The sequence below is a fragment of the Antedon bifida genome, chromosome 10 (assembly GCF_963402885.1).
Source record: "Antedon bifida chromosome 10, ecAntBifi1.1, whole genome shotgun sequence".
Taxonomy (NCBI): domain Eukaryota; kingdom Metazoa; phylum Echinodermata; class Crinoidea; order Comatulida; family Antedonidae; genus Antedon; species Antedon bifida.
The window spans coordinates 12,274,717-12,292,670 of NC_136235.1; the positions used below are offsets into that span (position 1 = coordinate 12,274,717).

Consider the following 17,954-nt stretch of genomic DNA (forward strand, 5'->3'; position numbering starts at 1 on the left):
GCTTGTTAATAGTTATATAGTTGATGTAATATGAATTTATTTGAATAAATGTTTTAATGGTTGTATTATTTGATCTCTTTAGAGATTGCTTGTGTTGTTTTTCTTATTTGCTTTAAACTATTCATTACAAATAATACTAGACAACATTTTACATAAAACATTTTAGCTATTTCTAAACAATACAAAATAAAAAATAAAAACATGAAATAACATTATTCTTTTAGATTCCTACCAAAAAAAACCCAGAAACCAATTGTATTTTGTTCTCATTTATTGAATGTTGCATTTTGTAAACATTTTCATCCATTTGTAAAGTTTTAATTAAGGTAAAGGTAGATGGTTTTTTGAACATTTTTACGATTTTATTGGCTTGAATTTTCTAGGCGGAGTATGATCGTGAATACCGTGTTGTATGTCAGGTTGTCAGTGACCAGTTTTATTGGGTGACAATTACGTTACAAAAGCTGAAAAATCTTGAACCAATCAGTAATGATTTGCAAACTTTAACATTCCAAAAAGATAAAATTAAGGTTGGTTTTTTCAAAATTTATATTAATCAACATAATTTATATTAATCTAAACGATCAATTTCATTAGCCATCTTCAAGCAAAATACAAAAAATATTAGCAACTGTGAAAGGTGAAATATTTATGTTTTTTTTTCTTTTTAGATATATATTATTTTTATCCATTTTGTTATAATTACTTAAATTACTTTCTTAGAGGTCATTTTCATCCATTTTTAACAACTTATTGTCCAAGAACATTCCAATATCCCATATATTCACTGTTATTATTTTCACTATCATTTATAATTTGACTTTTTATAATATATTTTTTAGTCTTTCATTGAGGATATCTCATACCATGAAGTGCCAATATCAGAGACTACTGCAAGGGTTGAGACGTTTATTGAATTGAACAAAGAAAAACATATGAAGCCCGAGCAACAACAAGATCTAAAGGGAAAGGTCAAGGAATTACAGACTGGATACCGTGAGGTCGTAACCATAGCGAACAACAGAATGCGAAGTATTGATGAAAACCATCAGCAGCTTATGATTGAAAAGAAGGAATTGGTAAGTTGTGAATCAATTGACCAATCAAAGAGCTGGATGGCTCAATGCCAGGAATCTACTGGTATTTGAAAATGAGACAAAACGTCCGATGGAAAGTTAGACTTGAAGATCCCGCTACCAAGATAAAATTGTTTTATCTTTTATTAATATTGGTTATTGGAATTGAATTCAATGTTAATAATTCTTTAAAATGTTTTTGTAGAACTTAATTGATAAGAACTTCCAAGACGTTTATTCTAATGGACAACTACTACTCAAATGGCTGTCAGACACAGAACATGCAATGGGATCATCACAGCCTCAGAGTGAACAGGTTCAGCCTCTTAATGAACAGCTCAACAAAATGAAGGTGATGTCTTATTATCTTCGAGTTACTCTCAGTATTACCATCATTTTCATTAGTACAGAAAAAAAGGAATATAATCTCTATAATCTGATATTGTATCTTTTAAAACCACCATGCTTATAATGAATACAAATAATAGATTGGGGGAATACAGTACTTCTGAAACAAATCATCCTTTTAAGTTAAAATCATCTTGTTAGGTTAGAAATATTTTGTTACTTTTTGCATGTGCCTTCTGAACTAAAAATATTTAACTTTTTGTATTAATCCTAGGCTTTGAGAGATGACATTAATGCTCATGAACAGCCACTAAAAACCACAGTTGAAAACATCCAAAAGTTTGTGAACACCAGCGGTGATAAACTAGCGCAGCCAAATCATGCCACACTACAGGATATACAGAAAAAACTATACAGTCGTTTTGACTTGCTTCAGAACCAAGCAGATGAACGTGTCAATCACCTCACCTCTGCTTTAGACTACCTCCACAACTTTGAGCATGACCTTGCAAAGTTCGAGCACTGGCTTGGAAAGACGATGCACGATATCGATGGATTGCTCAGCGATCCTGGTCGTGATGTAAGCATTTTGAAACGACAACAGATGCAACTTCAAGGGATCTCTTCCGATATGAATGTACGCAAGTCACATTTGGCAATGGTGCAAGATAGTGGACAGCGGTATATTGAAGATGCAAAGGTTAGCAGAGATGTTTAATTGTCTGGCTTCCTCATGTTCTAATTAGTGATTGTCTTCATGGAGATGTTTATATGTTTTATCTTCTAATTTAACTTCATCATTCTATATTTTTAGGTCTACAAACAAATGCTACACGAATTTCGCCAAACCGCCCTCCCAAGTCAGTTCAACCGAGTGTTTAGCGAGGCACCAGATTCAACTGGAATCCAAGATCGTCTGCTTCATCTAAATGAAGAATTTGAACACTTGGAACACAAGTGTGACAGTGCTGGCAAGAGGTTGGAAGTTCTTATTAAGAAACATTTGCATTACAACAAAGGTCTTGCATCTGTGACAAACTGGTTAGATACAACAGAGAAAGCAATGGCAAAACTCATGCAAGAACCTATTGCAGCAGAGACATCAACTGTCCAAGAACAGGCAGAGAAATTTAAGGTTTTTGTTTTTTTAAAAAGATTGTAATACAAATTTATTGTAGCAGAAACAAAAGTAGTTCATCATTCTATTTAGCTGTCAAAAGAGCAATTGTAATTGGAATAGTCTGCTATGATGTTGTAAGTTACTTTAGTTTGATATTTGATAAATCTTAACATTAATCTTTACAGGCATTCAATGATGATGTAATCAAACACTCCAAAGATGTTGAAGACTTGAAATATACAGGAAGAGAGCTGACTGATGCCCAGCCAGAGGTTAAACCTGATGTCCAAAGGACCATTGGTAAGTTTCTTGTTCAATTCTTTTTTTTTTTACCGATTGGATGTGGAATATTGATATATATATAATATTTGGATAAAATTGTTTATGATCAATATATAATTGTAGATGATGTTAGTGAGCGTTACAACAGACTTGAACGTTTACTGACGGAGAGAAGCAGTACTTTGCATCGAACCCTTATGAACTCTCGTAGCCTTCAGGACAGCCTTAACAGCCTCATCATATGGTTGGAAGAGAAAGAGGATGCATTTGATAAGCTGGACTCTGCAAAGGTACTAGTTAAGCGTGACAACTTACAAGAACAAGTGCAATATCACAAGGTATGTTAGGATGAAAAAATGTTAATGGTTTAATTTGAATTGAAGAACTGAAACCATCACTTAACAAATTGATTGATCACCCATTGTTGTTCCTTGCTTTTTATTCACTCATTTGTTTTTGAAAATGGTTCCATGTGAAAATCGATTGTGAAATGTTACTTAAAAAAGTAATAGAACCTTTAATAATTTAAGTTTTTTTATTTTACTCTTCCAGCTTCACCAGATTGATATTGATAGTCACAAGTCTAGCGTGGATTCTGTCAACACTCTTGCAACAGAGCTACTTAAAGTCAGTGATCCAAAACAAGCTCATAGTATCCAGAAAAGACTGGATGATCTTAACTCACGTTTTGGAAAGATCATCACACGATCAAACAACAGAGAAACATACTTGACATCACTACTGGAGGATCTCTTACGACTACATAATGAGGTCAAAGAGCTGGAGGACTGGCTTCTACCAACTGCTCAAGTTCTGGAGACTAAGGAGATTATGAAATTGGATTTGCCAGAGTGCAATACAAAACTTCAGGTTAGATTTAAAAACCTATGTCATATCATAAAATTCTATTTATGCAAGAAATGTTAAATTTCTACCTACCGTAAATTTTGGAAGCAGTTACTTACGCTAGCCTTTACCTCCTCCTGGGGTAAGGTCAGTAAGTGTTTTCCAGAGTGTTCAATCCATTGCTGCTGTGTCCAAATCAATCCGGATCCAAGAAGTGCCAGTCTTTTTGGTGTCAGTGTGTAGATCTCTTCGCTATTATATTCAGGGCTGGTCTCTTTTCTATGTCTAAACAATAAATTAGCAAAATATTCTAAAAGTTAGGGTTAAGTTCATCAACTACAAATAGAGATCTTCTTTGCAGGATATTGAGAGACAGATAGAAATACACAGGCCTCAGTATGACGGCATATTGCAGTTATGTAGTACTTTACTAAATGATTCTGGCAATAATGATGTGTCCTACATTGACGAGATAAAAGAGAATGTTCAATCAAATTGGAGAAGTCTTGACACATTGGTGAAGAAAAGGTAAAGTTATTTATGATTATAATTTGGTCAGTGTCAATAAAAGTTCCCTGTTCTTCAGGATAATATAAACAATAACCAATTCATCCTGTCAATTAAATAACAATACAGGTTCTGTTTAATTTATTTTAGGAGGTTTATTAAAGAAAACACTACTATTAAAATATCAAATGACACAAAGTCAACAAAATGAAAATATAAAATTTTGTTTAAATGACTTGTGAATTTTCCACTGATGAATGAATGAATAACTTATAAAACATTTTTTTTCTAGACGAAAGCAGTATACAGAGCGTGAGATTGCAACCAAGGCCTTCCAAAATCAAGTGAAGAAAGTAACACTATGGTTGAACACCATGTTTGACAAAGTACAGACATTGAAACCAATTTCACGTGATAAAGATACCATACAAATACAGATGCAACAATTAGAGGTATACTTTAATTTGTTATAAGAGAATTATGTAAACCATAAGCCATACTATTACTATGAAAAGTATCTTGTACATTGTATTGACTATAAATCCATAATTATCTTCTAACTGTGGCATTCTATAGATCTTCATAATTAATTGGATCACTTGCCACTTTAATTACCCACTATTAATAGTGATTTACATTGTTTTGTGTGTAGTCTTTTTATTAAAAACAATACATTATGCAAATGAGAATATAAAGCAATGCTTTGATTGGCAGTGACAAAATTAGCTATTATGTAACATAAATAAACAGTGAATTTTAAACAATGAATTTGATTTTCATTGGTAACAGCATGGAGAAATAAGTTATTTCTCCATGGTGACAGTAAAGTTCAGTATGTATAGTCAGAATTCCCTAGTTTAGGAATTTAACAGTCACAATAAATAGGTCATTTAATTTCTTATAACATTTATTTTGTGATATTTTATATGATATAATTCACCATTTCCACTTTATATAAAAGGTATTTGTTTATATTTTAGCCTCTGAAGAAGGAATATGAAAAGTCACGCTGTGATATAGAAGAAGTCAAAGACCTTGGAATCAAGCTGGACTACTTAACCCAGGACATGTGTACTCCTTTCAGATGCACTCCGCGTCGATCAAGCATGTCTGTAAATGCAATGGAATTTGAAACGGTCAGTGAGAAGCTTCTGTCTCTTCCTTCAAAACGTTATTCATCTTTTGATGAAGGTAAGTCACTTGGTATTTTATCAAATCAAGGCTAAGTACTTTAAGGTGTAAACGTTTGCTGAAATCACTGTTGGATTGAATTCTGCAGACAAATTAGTAATGTAACAAATACATTCAATTCAATCACAAATAACATGTGCATGCATTTCAGAAATTATGGGCGCCTCCATAATCCTAATAAAACTAACAAAACCAGGTTACAAAATTGAAAAACTAGGATGGAAAATGATGTTTGATTTATTGATGTATTGTGTTCTATATACTGTTCATTACATACATACTTACTATCATATGTAAGTAAATGTCTCATTTGTAATTGACATTCAATTTATATTTCTTTTTTAGATACAATGGCATCTGAAAAAGTTGTAACAGGAATTGTAGACCGGTACAACAGTTTAGGTAGTCAATTGGGTGTCAGATATGAGGAACTTGATGCAATTCTCAATGTCTCTAAACAACACCAAGATCATCTCAAGTCATTACATGATCAGCATGAATGGGTCGTTGCCGTAGAAACAACTATTGACAACCATGAGCCAATCAGCTTGGACTACCAAACATTGAAATTACAGCTTGACAATATGAGGGTAAAGAATATTAAACAGCAAATTTTATCAACTATTAAAGTAATTAAATGATGAATACAAAGAATAATACAGTAAAATTATTAATTAACTAAATATTTAGCTTATTGTTAAGTACTACATACATTCAGTTTATATAAGTATGAAGGTGTAATGCGCTGAAAATTGTTAATGCTTTTACTGTAATACACTAGTAAACATTTTTAAATATCAATTTAGAAAATTGAAAAAGACCTGGTCAACAATAAACCAATCTCTGATAACACACTGAGAGATGCAGAGACATTTCTTCATCAGAAGAAAGACAGCTTGACCTCTGACCAGCAAGAAGTACTGCAAAATGAAGTGTATGAACTGAAGTCGCATATAGATCAAACTCACTTAAAAAACCAAGATTGGTTGAGGAGTATGCTAGACGAGGTAAGAAGAAACCTGTTTTTCAATCCAATTATATACCTCCTTCCACATTTTTACTGCCATCATCGTCTTATCATTGTTCTTAAGTAATTTTGTCATCTTTATTATAAACTTCATAAATCATACTGTATTTACCTCAATTTAGTCTATTCCTGACTTTATGAAAATTATTCTTAAAGTATTAATATATATTGTACCAAACAAATACTAATAAAATACATTTTCAATTCTGGTTTTAGCTGAATTTGCTTACTGATGTCAAGGACAAAGGTTTAAAAATGAAAGACTTAAAGGATTGGATTGTATCAGTTGAAAGTAGACTTGGGGAGGAATTACCAATGAAGGAACAGCTTCAACCACTCCGAGAGCAAGAGCAGGAACATAGGGTGAGTTGAAAAGGCTGAAATGCATCATCTGAACAATAAATTACACCATTCACCAAAATATAGTATTGCAGTAACATTGCTTTCTGGAAAACCTGATAATCACAAGATTGTTTGCTATTGTCAAGAGTTGTACTGTAGTCGTTTCTGTAAAAATATTTTATATTCTATATCACTTTGATTTTATTTAATTTGTGTTGATACAGACCATTCATAGCGAGATCCGCAATCAACAGGAACCAATAATGATAGCAGTTCACAATGCTCAATTCCTGATGGAGACCAGACCAGATAAATTGAGTGACAGTAACAAAGGCAACATTAAAGCTGCTGCACAAGAGTTGAAGGTAATTCCCTTAAACTTTGCTTACAATGAGTCATATTATGATATGGTTTAAACCCAATGAATAAAGATTAGTTAAAGAAAACCACCAGCCGATAGTGCTAATATGGGTTATTAAAAACTTGGAGAATGATGATTTGTATTAATTACACTTTATTTATGATTTCACATCAACATTTTGACATATAATTTATAGGAGAAATATGAGCTTCTTTACTCAGAGAGTGATGGTCGCATGAATCAGCTCGCCATTGGCTTGGAAGAACTACAGAAGTTTGATCAGGAACATTCTTCATTTGATGTATGGCTGACATCAGCAGAAAGAACACAAGAAACACTGCTTCACAATATTGCCAAAGATCGTGATTCATTGAGGCACCAGATGACCAAGGTGCAAGAATTCAACCAGGAGATCATTTCTCATGCTGTGGAACTAAAATTTTTGAATATCTTTGGAACCAAATTTTTAAAATCTGCAGAGGTAAGATTGCCAGTGTAGTATTGCCATATGCTACACAAACCTTTCTTTGCTACTTACAGTATTCATAACATAGTATAGCAAAAAATGAAATTACATATTGAGACTTCAGATTGATTATCATTATTATTGCCATTTCAAAATATGTTCCCTAGGGGCATTTATGAAAATTATTGTTTAATCAAATATAATATCTTAACAGCATTACAAGAATCAGCTAGAAAACTTCCGACAGAAAACTCTTACAAAGGAAGAATTGCGTAGTTATATTGAACCACCAGAAGCAAACCAAATAAGAGACAAAATAAATGATACAAACAAGAAATATGAACATCTTAAAGCAATTTGCCTTCGGCACACAGAGAAACTTACACTTGTTCTTAGCCTTCATGAACGATTGCACACGTCTACAAATGAATTTACCATCTGGATTGAAGAGTCTACTGAAACAGTTAAGAAGATGGAAGCAGAAGAAATGGGCAGTGATGTTCCCTCAGTACAGGAACAAATTGCCAAAAATAGGGTGAGCTAATGTCACCATAATACACTATATTGTCTATTTTATAAACTTATATTTTGATGGATGATATTGCAATATTATATTCCTCTATTTATTCATTCCTTCATAACTTTTATTAGTAAAAAAACAGTAAATGCACTCCTAAATCTTCAGAATAAGACTGAGTCAGAAAGCATGTCTCATATTGTTTTAAAGGTAGTTAAGTGACGGGTGGCGCTGCTCTTGAGGCTGCCTTTTAGCACAAAGACCCAGCCCTTATATCCGGATATACTACTGTACTGTACTTTAGACAAATAACAATTATGAATTCATAACAAATTCAAAAACAAATATCAATTGAAACCTATATTTTTAAGGTAAAAGATCAATTTTCTTACTACAGTTACCAGGTTTGTGAATACACTAATTTAATTATTTATTGTAGGCTGTTCAAGATGATATCCACCTTCATCTAAAGGACATTGAGCAGATCAAAGTGACTACAGTACAACTATGTGAATCACAGCCTGGACTCAAGCCCAAGTTTCAAAGATCAATTGGTAAGATTAAGTTGTCAATTGAGTACATGTTTAAGTATTTCATATAATGATATGAAAATGAGTTTTAATTTCCTCTGGTAGAACTCGGTATGTGAATATTACAATATACTAAAACGGTCGTAACACACATGAAAATAGAGTCACCAAACAATAAATTTTTTTTTTCCAATATTTTAATGAATTCTTTTGCTATTGCTATTGCTATTTTGTGTTATTCATTACTAACGCATTGTTTCTTTTATTCATTTTTTATTCTTTAGATAACCTTTGCGAAAAGTATAATGACATCGGGTCAAAGGTTAATGACAGAAGCCACAAACTTCAGAAAGCAATGACAGACTTGACAAACACACAGGATACTTTAGACACTACCAGTGTTTGGTTGGATGATTTTGAAGTACGATTAATGCCATTGGATCAATCAAAGGTTGTGGTAAAACTTGAGCCAATCATGGAACAGCTTCAGCAAGTAAAGATGTTACAAGGTGAACTTCAATCACATGGACCAGTCATTGAGGCAATAACCAACAAAACCTCACAAATGCTTCAATCAAGCACACCAGCCATGGCCCACAAACTACGAGGGCGTATTGATGAGGTGGTTTCCCGCTACAAGAAGTACATATGTAGCTTAGAATATTATGCAGACGACCTCCAAAAGATGTTGTCAATGCTGTCTGGCCTGATGGAGAAGATTGACCAATTGGAAGAGTGGATGTTCCCGGTAATGAATGCTTTGGAATCGCAAAATTTGAAGAAACAGGATATACAGGAAATAGAAGCAGTTTTACAGGTATTTGTTTATAATTGGTTTTGAAGGATTGACTAAGGTTTACAGTCATCCCATTTATGGTCTGTTCATTCTCCAATTTTATGTCGCTTTTAAACTGTGTATAAGCGGCCATATACTGCCAATATTTGGTTGTTAAGCTTAATACTATTATGAGTGGAAGAATTTTCTCATATGAGCTGAACAAGAAATATTAGTCTTATATGGTCAAAATATTTATTATTTTTGTAGGAGGTTAATGAGGAAATAAAAGAGCATGCACCAGAGTATCGACAAATCAAGAAGCTCGCTGATGAACTCATCAATCATGTGAGGGCGCGTGACTCTGCTTTTGTTATTGACCTACTGAAAAATGTTGATCGAAATTGGCAGACGATGGAGGATGCATTGACAAGATTGTGAGTAAAGGATGTAATAAAAAGATTTAATGCTACTTCTCTTTTTAGTATTGTCATTACCAGTATAAAGCCTGGCACTAGGCTAAAGTTTAGATTTTAAAATCCCCTAATGTTTTTCCAAAACGGTTGAATAAGTTTTAAAAATCTTGCTATTGTTTGCAAGTGTTTAAAGATGACAGTCATTCAGATTGCCTTTTATGGACTTGTTGTATATTATCATCATTTTACATTTACAGCTTCAAATATTTTAAATAATATTTGATTTTCTATCCATTTTAGAACTGACTACCTATCTAAACGCAAGAATCTGACTGACAAATACAAGAACGCTGTTCGTCTGGTTAGTATGTGGCATGATAGCACTCTGGCTAAAGTTGACCAGCTGCCTCCTGTTGTACGAGATCTTGAACAATTGAAGTCACAACTAGAACAAATGAAGGTAATGTCTTAAGTAGCTTCTTCTTAGCAAATGTAGCAAATTGCTGAGAATGTAATAGAGGGACAAAATTGTAATTTTGAAATTCATTTATTTTTTTAAGCCTATACGAAAAGAGGTAGCAAGCTTCAAGCCAAAGTATGATGAGATATATGATATGGCAAAGACATTGGATAACCTCATACAAGCTACTGAGACAGCTGTTACCAATCGACGAAAATCAACTCATGTTGCTCTGAGGCCAGGAGACCATGGACCAATACAAAGACGAGTTGTTGATATTCAACAGACATTCCAAGTGTCTGAAGGTATGGACATTTATTATTAGTTCTGACTCACTACTGTAATAAAAACAGGAGTTGTGGTTTGGATGTTTTCTTTTCAGAAAAATAGCATTTGATTACAGTAAAACCCCTCCCTAACACTATGGGCAATTCATCCAAAGAACACTGGTTGGATTCTGAAGTTTTACCTTATAGAGGTTCTACTTGACTCGACCTCCATATAATACGACCGCGTTTGTTTGTTTAATTGTCTGGATATACAGTATATTTGATCTTTACAGATACTGAACTGATGAATGATGTCAAGGTTTCACGAAAACTTTATCAAGATCTTCTGGATCGAATCACAGAGCGTGAAGAGGTCATCCAGGATCTCATTCAGGTCTTGACATTGTACCAAGATTATCTGGGAGATCTCCAAGAACTCCTTGACTGGTCTCGACCAATCAAAGCCAAGTTTATGGAAGAGAAGCAACCAATCACTGATGTTGTTACTCTGGAGAATGTCATTGCAGAACAAGAGGTATTTTTCTTTTAATCATACAATAGAACATTGAATACATGAAAAAAGAAATTTCAGTTTGCCTGCTCCAGCCCTGTCTGTTTTTCATCTTATTTTTTAAACAGTTCAGTAAAACTCTACATTATCATCTTTAAATGTACTTCTTTCTCCTTTCTAGGCACTACACACTCAACTTCAGAGCAAAAGATCCGAGATTCTTGAAGTTCTTCAAAGCTGCGACCAATTTCTTCGCGACAACCGTAACAAGTTAACAACTGAGCAGCAGGCAGAAATGCAAAAATGTCTGGATGAACTGAGGGAATACTATGAGAATCTATTGGTGTTATCCATGGATCATCTGAAGGGTTGGAAGACTATGTTAAAGAAGTTGAACAAGGAACAAACAAGCAAGGTTTGTAGTTTATTATATGTTGTTATTTCATACACATTCAACAGCAAGTATAGTAACTCACCAATTACAGCTTTAAATTGTGAATTACAATCCAAGAACTATAGGATTGGAACTTGATATTGAAATGCAAACACGTTACAGCTTTACTACAACCTAATTCTCCACCATATGTGCTCAACATGTATTGAATACAAGATCAGAGTTTAAAATTACTAAATATATGCATACAAGTTTTTGTATGTTTTTATATATTATATGTTGTTTGTTTTTATTTTCTTTTATTTCTTTATAGTTTTATTGCATCGTTTTTAATCTGTACTTTGTTTTTTTTTACTACAGTACCATATTCTTGCTATTAACTCTGTTTATTAAAAATCTATTTATTTTTATTTATAATTGTATACACTATTAATGTGCTGGCCATCATAGATAACTGTTCATCTCATTTATTTATGTTACATTGTTCACCTTCCCTTTTACAGAGGCTGTTTCTACAAGTAAGTCTGTATATAATGTAAAAATGATTCCACAAACTAACATGATGGGTGTTATTTATTAACTTTTTGTCAACTTTTAAATTTGTTTAAAACACAATGCACATTTTGTATCCACTCAAAATTACAATTTGAAAAAAAGCCTAGTGGAGTAGAGGAGAGATTTAGGATAATTTATTTCTGTTTACAAAAATCAGTAGAACTGACAATATAAGATGCTTGATTCAACTGTGTGACTCAAAGTTTAACTGCCATGAAATTTAGGAGAATTTATATATTTAAAAACAATTGGTAACATACAGGGTATAATATTTCTAGTGGCTGGCTGATCCTACTGTGACTTAATCTGTGGCATACATAATGTAGTATGCAGACTGTTGTGCCACAATGAAATACGTATTAAATGAAATACATAGACAAATAGTTATATAAATAGATAAACCTTTTGGCTGTACAGAATAAATTAATAACCTGCACGAGTTTGATTTGATTTGATTTTTGTTTTTTATGCCAATATCTATCAACTTTTCTCTAATCTAATAATTTGTTTTATCCATCAAACTTAACAAGTCTGTTTTTTTTTTATTTGTTGGGAATTATTTTTTCTAAAAGATATTTGGAGTGTTGTCATTTTCAGATCCACAATTGTTTCATTTGTTAATCAGACTTGTTTATAATTTGCACGATTTTATTTTTTTTTTCCGTATTAATCTCAATTTTAGATATTTTTGTTTTATTCATTATTTATTAACATTAATTTTAGAATTTATATTTTCATTAATAAAAGCTTAAAATGAAGATAATCGGTGGAATTTCAAAATTTGGAGATGTGATATTTAGAGCTCACAAGAACTTTCAACACAAAACAAGAAACATATATTATTCTAGAAATAAATAATTGGCATTTTAAAATGTAAATTATATTGTTTGTCTAAAAAGTGTAATATGTTTCTACCTTTCTCTTACGATAGATGACATTAGAAAAAGAGACCCAGTCAACCACAAATGATCTGATGGCATTGCTGGATTGGATCAGTGGGAAGGAACAGGAGTTTGTTGGTCAACCACTGATGGAAGAGCAGGTTAATGACCTTACAAAACAGACTCAAGAACACAAGGTGGGTTTCTTAAAACTGAATATTTGGTGATGGATATCCATTGATCTACAATCAATGTTATTCAGTAATTTTCATTTGTGTATATTTATTTTAGGTTCATTATGATGATGTCTTGAGTCATCAGCAACCTGTCTTGCTCTGTGCTCACAACACTGCTCAGTTCCTAGATACAAACAAAGAACGTCTTCCAGAAGAAATTCAGGGAAAACTCTCAGATAGTCGGATTGCTATGTGTGACCGTTACAATTCCTTAACTGTTGAATCAGAACTGCGTATGAAAATAAACATAGCAGCTTTGGAAGAGCTAACCAACTTGGAACCTGAGCTTGAATCTTTTGAAAAGTGGCTGACTGAATCAGAGGATACCATGCAAACATTTCTTGAACAGGTTGGCTCTGATACAGAGACACTACGAAAAAAGGTTCGCAAACTGAAATCATTTAACGAAGACGTCTTTGGCCATAAAGGTGATCTCAGAATCTTAAACATATCAGGACAAAAGTTTCACAAGGCAAGTGAAGATTACAAAATGACTCTTGCAGAGTTCCGCTCTAAAGTCCTGCCACGATTGAGTAAAAGGTCCAGTTATCATGAGCCATTCAAAGCAAGTGTACTGTTAGAGAAGCTTAATGAACTGAACTCTCGATATGATCAGTTGAGTGGAACTTGCAGCAGTCACTTCAACAGCCTTAGTGATCTTCTACACCTTCTGCAGAAGTACAAAGATGCAGTGGAAAATGTCATGACCTGGTTGCAGTCAGCTTATGAGGTTCTTGAAAGAATACTTAAGGAGTCAATAGGAGTTGATGCCTTCTTTGTTCAGAAGCAGATAGATCGATTGACCGTAAGTGATCTTATTCATTTAAAATTTATTTTCTTCTGAATATATACCTAATTATGGTTTTTGTAGATGGCTGTGCTGATGTTTTACCAACGAAATATTCCTACATTATTCAGTATTCATTTCAAATTTCTAACCTGCCTATTAACTGTATACAGCGTAACATGGGAAAAAGCAAAGCATAGTTCACAGATGATTATCTAAAATACACTTGTTAAAATTAAAAATAGCTAAATCGACTTTTGTTTGTAATGAATTTTATTTTGATTTTCAGTCTTTCCATGAAAATGTTGTCAGTCATGCCAAAGATGTGCAGCGTGTGAAGGATGCTGGGAAGGATCTTTGTGATGGTCACCCAGAACTTCGCACTGATGTAGACAAGACTATTGGTTAGCTTTTTCATACTTTGTATTTTAAAAGTTTGGTACTATATTATAAAGTTTGGCTTGATATTAGTATGAGCTAGAATTTAGACGATCTTTGTTATTATGTATGAATTTGAGTGATAAGTTTACATAGTTATAACTATGAAATTAACGTTTATTAAACTCTGTTATTTAGATACAGTTGAGGAAAAATACAATGGACTTCTGGGTGAGATTGCAGATCGTTCTGACATACTTAACCGCAAGCTGATTGAAATTGCTGGCATGAACGAAGGTCTTGACAGAATTATTAACTGGTTGGACACAACAGAGAAAAAAGTGCAACGCTTGGAGACTGGTACCGTGATTGTTGCACGAAAGGAACCACTAATGGAAAGTGTCAATGAGCAACAGGTTGGTTCAAAATGAGGAATTCAAATTCTAATGTTTTTCAAATTTAAACAAATCAGATTAAATAACTGCTCAGCTCTGATGGATGAAACTAAGCCAGGTCTGTTTAAAGCACCTTGATTGGTCCTATCATTGATCAAGAGCTTCTCTCGTCCAGTGCCCACCTTAACCAGAGGAAAGGCATGGGCCAATACATCTGAGGCAGATACTAGATGCAGGGCCTGGCATAAAAGTCAGAAGTGCTGATTTTAAGTGCCTAATGGGACCCCAGCTCCTTATACAGCACCTGATATTCCAAGATGGTCTCCCATCCAAGCTCTAACCAGGCCCAACGTTGCTTAACTTTGGTGATCTGACAAGAAACAGTGTTTCTAAAATTGAGATTAATTTATATTATTTTGAATTGAAATAAGGTTGTTCATGGCAGTCTGGAAGGGTATGCTCCAAGTATCGACACCATCAACAAAACCACAACAGAGTTCATGCAGAGCTGTGAGCCAGAAGTAGCTACTACACTGTCAAAGAAACTTGATGCCATCAACACAAAGTACACTGACTTAAAGGACACATCACAGACTATTGGTGATTCATGGCAGTCTCTACTGGATGGGCTTCAAGACTTCGATAAGGAAGTAGAAAAATTAGAAGACTGGGTTCTACCAACTGTTGATGTTTTAGAATCAAAAGAATTTATGAAGAAAGAAGTGCCTGATATACACCAACAGCTTCAGGTGTGTATTTTCAAATATGCTTATAAAAAAGCTGCTTTGAATGATTGCTTAGTAAAATTCACAAAGGACGGATACCAGATGTCCACCTTGGTCCATGCAAAATTCTTTAATATTATTGTTCAATCCTTGGTGATTCGATTATATTTCTTGAAGACGGGTTTCTTTGTGCTAAACTAAATCACCTTCTGGCATATTAGCCACTTTTTTTCAAGTCAAAAAGTCATTCTATACAGAAACATACTAGCGTGCGTAGAATCACTTTTAGACTCAATTGCTGTGTAGGCGAAAATGTATACTAGTTTTAAAACTCTATGCAGTCAACTCTTTTAATAAAAAAAATATGTTTAAATGTTATTTTTTTACCTCGACTTTATTTATTGCAGGAAATTGCTCGCAACAAAACAGAGAACCAAAGCAAAATTGAGAAGATTCATAAGATTGGAGAAGAAATCATCAAGAATGGAGTGGCTAAAGACTTCTCTTATGTGACTGCAGTAACCAACAACATGGATAGCAACTGGAGAACCTTAGAAGAGGTGTTAGACACAAGGTACCATACAGCATAAAACATTGATCAGTATTTGAATTTCTTAAAAAATAAAAAAAGCTATAGTAATAAAAGAATAGAAAGATTATATAACAAAGTGGATAAAACGCATTTATTTGTGCAAAATGTTAAATAGAAGAGTCTAACATGTTGCTGTAAATACTCAAATGCCTAGTTTCAAATCCTTTTTTTTCGCAACAGTATTTATTTTTAATTACTTGACTTAAGTGTCGTGTGTATGTTTTTGTCCTGCAAGAAAATCACAAACATACCTTATTACCATACTGAAGTGAATATAAAACATAATATATAAAAACATAAACAGTTTAATTTGTGAGCTTATATCTAGTAATAGAATTGAACATAAAAGTAGACCTATACATATGCCAGATTTGCATGCTTCGTACACTAGATGTGTTATTTATTTTGTTGCAGAAATGCGCAATATGTGGACCTTGAGAAAATGAAGACTAAACATGAGGCTAAGGTTGAAGATGTTTCAAAATGGCTAGGCACAACTGAACGTCGTTTTGATCAGTTACCAGCCATCACTCATGATTCCAGAGCTCTTCAACATCAATTGTCTACAATCAAAGTAAGTCCGTTCAAACGTTTTATGTTGATGTTGAGAACTTCATAGGCTTGGTGTTTGGAGCCAGAATTGAATTAATACAGCACCATCATAAATAATGGGTAGTGGAAATAAAATAATAATTTTTTATTATTATATATCACTGAAATGCTTTTATCTATTTAATAGCCACTAAATAAAGAAGTTATTGACTACAAACCAAATGTGGATGATGTTGTCAGCACAGCACAGAGCTACGGACGATTCTTAAAGACTCTTGACAAACCTTTGTCATCAAGACCATGTCAGAGGTCGGTGTTCATTGAACATGGACATTTATCTGAGGAAAAAGCAAAGCAGTCTGTATTGGATCACAGTTTCATTGAAGAAGGTATTGCCTTACATTTCAATTACAATGTTAAAAACACACAATTGGATTTCAGCATCGTCCATTAAGTAGTTTCTGATCTTTGTATAATAAACATATCTATAAATCTTTCTAAATCTGCCTTCACAGCCCTTTGCCCATACCAATTTGTCTTTATTTGCATGTTGGCTTTTCTTGTAATTAACTGGTAATGGTATAAATGTTGTTCTTAATTTTTTTCCAAACAGGTGATCCAGAAGTGTTGATAGAGGCAGAAAATCTAAATGAACGTTATGATGCCCTTCTCAAGAATTTTACCTTCCGTATTGAAGATCTTGAAATGCTTCAACAATATGTGGAGACAACTACTGCTGGCAAAGACCTCTTAAACTGGATAAATGTCAGTTATGCCAAAGTTGAAGAAGAAATACCAGTTAGCAATGATGTTGACTCATTGGTTGCAGAGATTGCCACATTTAAGGTACTGATATTGAATAGAAAGAATGTGATTTGAATGTTGATCTACTGGTATGCACTAGAACCCCTCCTTTGGACAACTTTATTCCGGTGTAACCTCTATTTAGGGAAGACTTTCCTTAATAGTGGTTCTAGTGTAAACAATACAATATACTTGGTATTCATCATTTGTTAGTCTGAGTGAAAATAAATTAATTTAACTAAAATTCATTATTATATACCATTTGTTTTGTAACTTTATTAACAGTTTAATTTCTTATGTATCTAAACAAAATTATATTTTATATTTTTAGATCATCTGTGATGATATTGTTGCTCACAATGAACCAATTTCTAAAGAAATCCACTCTTTGGAGAATCTAGAAAAGGTCTATGGAGAACGCTTAACACCAAAACTGAGATCAGACCTCCAACAGTTAATAGCAGATTTGAAGAATGGCTATGCAGATGTTGTTGACAAATCTAAAAGAACATTTACTGCTGAAGAAGTACGACTCGGTCAGCTGGAAACGGAGCAGAAGGAAATGGTAACTAGTATTTTTAATTAAATTAAGGATATTACACAAGAGCACC

At 33.3% G+C, this 17,954-nt stretch overlaps 1 protein-coding gene across 14 annotated transcripts in view; it reads left to right on the top strand.

Annotated features, from left to right (window-relative positions):
• Positions 1-17,954, top strand: part of LOC144853742 (uncharacterized) — a 152,401-nt gene that overhangs the window by 56,837 nt on the left and 77,610 nt on the right. For 13 of the 14 annotated variants that reach the window (XM_078711549.1, XM_078711554.1, XM_078711553.1 and 10 more), the window contains 35 exons: positions 384-530; positions 843-1,079; positions 1,282-1,428; positions 1,699-2,124; positions 2,239-2,559; positions 2,730-2,844; positions 2,950-3,164; positions 3,379-3,696; positions 4,034-4,200; positions 4,472-4,631; positions 5,160-5,370; positions 5,716-5,960; positions 6,177-6,377; positions 6,614-6,760; positions 6,964-7,104; positions 7,297-7,581; positions 7,781-8,101; positions 8,523-8,637; positions 8,898-9,430; positions 9,659-9,825; positions 10,105-10,264; positions 10,365-10,569; positions 10,827-11,068; positions 11,226-11,459; positions 11,942-11,956; positions 12,925-13,071; positions 13,166-13,915; positions 14,187-14,301; positions 14,474-14,691; positions 15,102-15,419; positions 15,803-15,969; positions 16,402-16,561; positions 16,727-16,928; positions 17,153-17,385; positions 17,675-17,908. In XM_078711549.1, coding sequence (XP_078567675.1) covers positions 384-530; positions 843-1,079; positions 1,282-1,428; positions 1,699-2,124; positions 2,239-2,559; positions 2,730-2,844; positions 2,950-3,164; positions 3,379-3,696; positions 4,034-4,200; positions 4,472-4,631; positions 5,160-5,370; positions 5,716-5,960; positions 6,177-6,377; positions 6,614-6,760; positions 6,964-7,104; positions 7,297-7,581; positions 7,781-8,101; positions 8,523-8,637; positions 8,898-9,430; positions 9,659-9,825; positions 10,105-10,264; positions 10,365-10,569; positions 10,827-11,068; positions 11,226-11,459; positions 11,942-11,956; positions 12,925-13,071; positions 13,166-13,915; positions 14,187-14,301; positions 14,474-14,691; positions 15,102-15,419; positions 15,803-15,969; positions 16,402-16,561; positions 16,727-16,928; positions 17,153-17,385; positions 17,675-17,908 — 8,019 coding nt within the window. The remainder of the gene's footprint in view (positions 1-383; positions 531-842; positions 1,080-1,281; positions 1,429-1,698; positions 2,125-2,238; positions 2,560-2,729; positions 2,845-2,949; positions 3,165-3,378; positions 3,697-4,033; positions 4,201-4,471; positions 4,632-5,159; positions 5,371-5,715; positions 5,961-6,176; positions 6,378-6,613; positions 6,761-6,963; positions 7,105-7,296; positions 7,582-7,780; positions 8,102-8,522; positions 8,638-8,897; positions 9,431-9,658; positions 9,826-10,104; positions 10,265-10,364; positions 10,570-10,826; positions 11,069-11,225; positions 11,460-11,941; positions 11,957-12,924; positions 13,072-13,165; positions 13,916-14,186; positions 14,302-14,473; positions 14,692-15,101; positions 15,420-15,802; positions 15,970-16,401; positions 16,562-16,726; positions 16,929-17,152; positions 17,386-17,674; positions 17,909-17,954) is intronic. The other variant, XM_078711552.1, reaches the window with a different exon arrangement.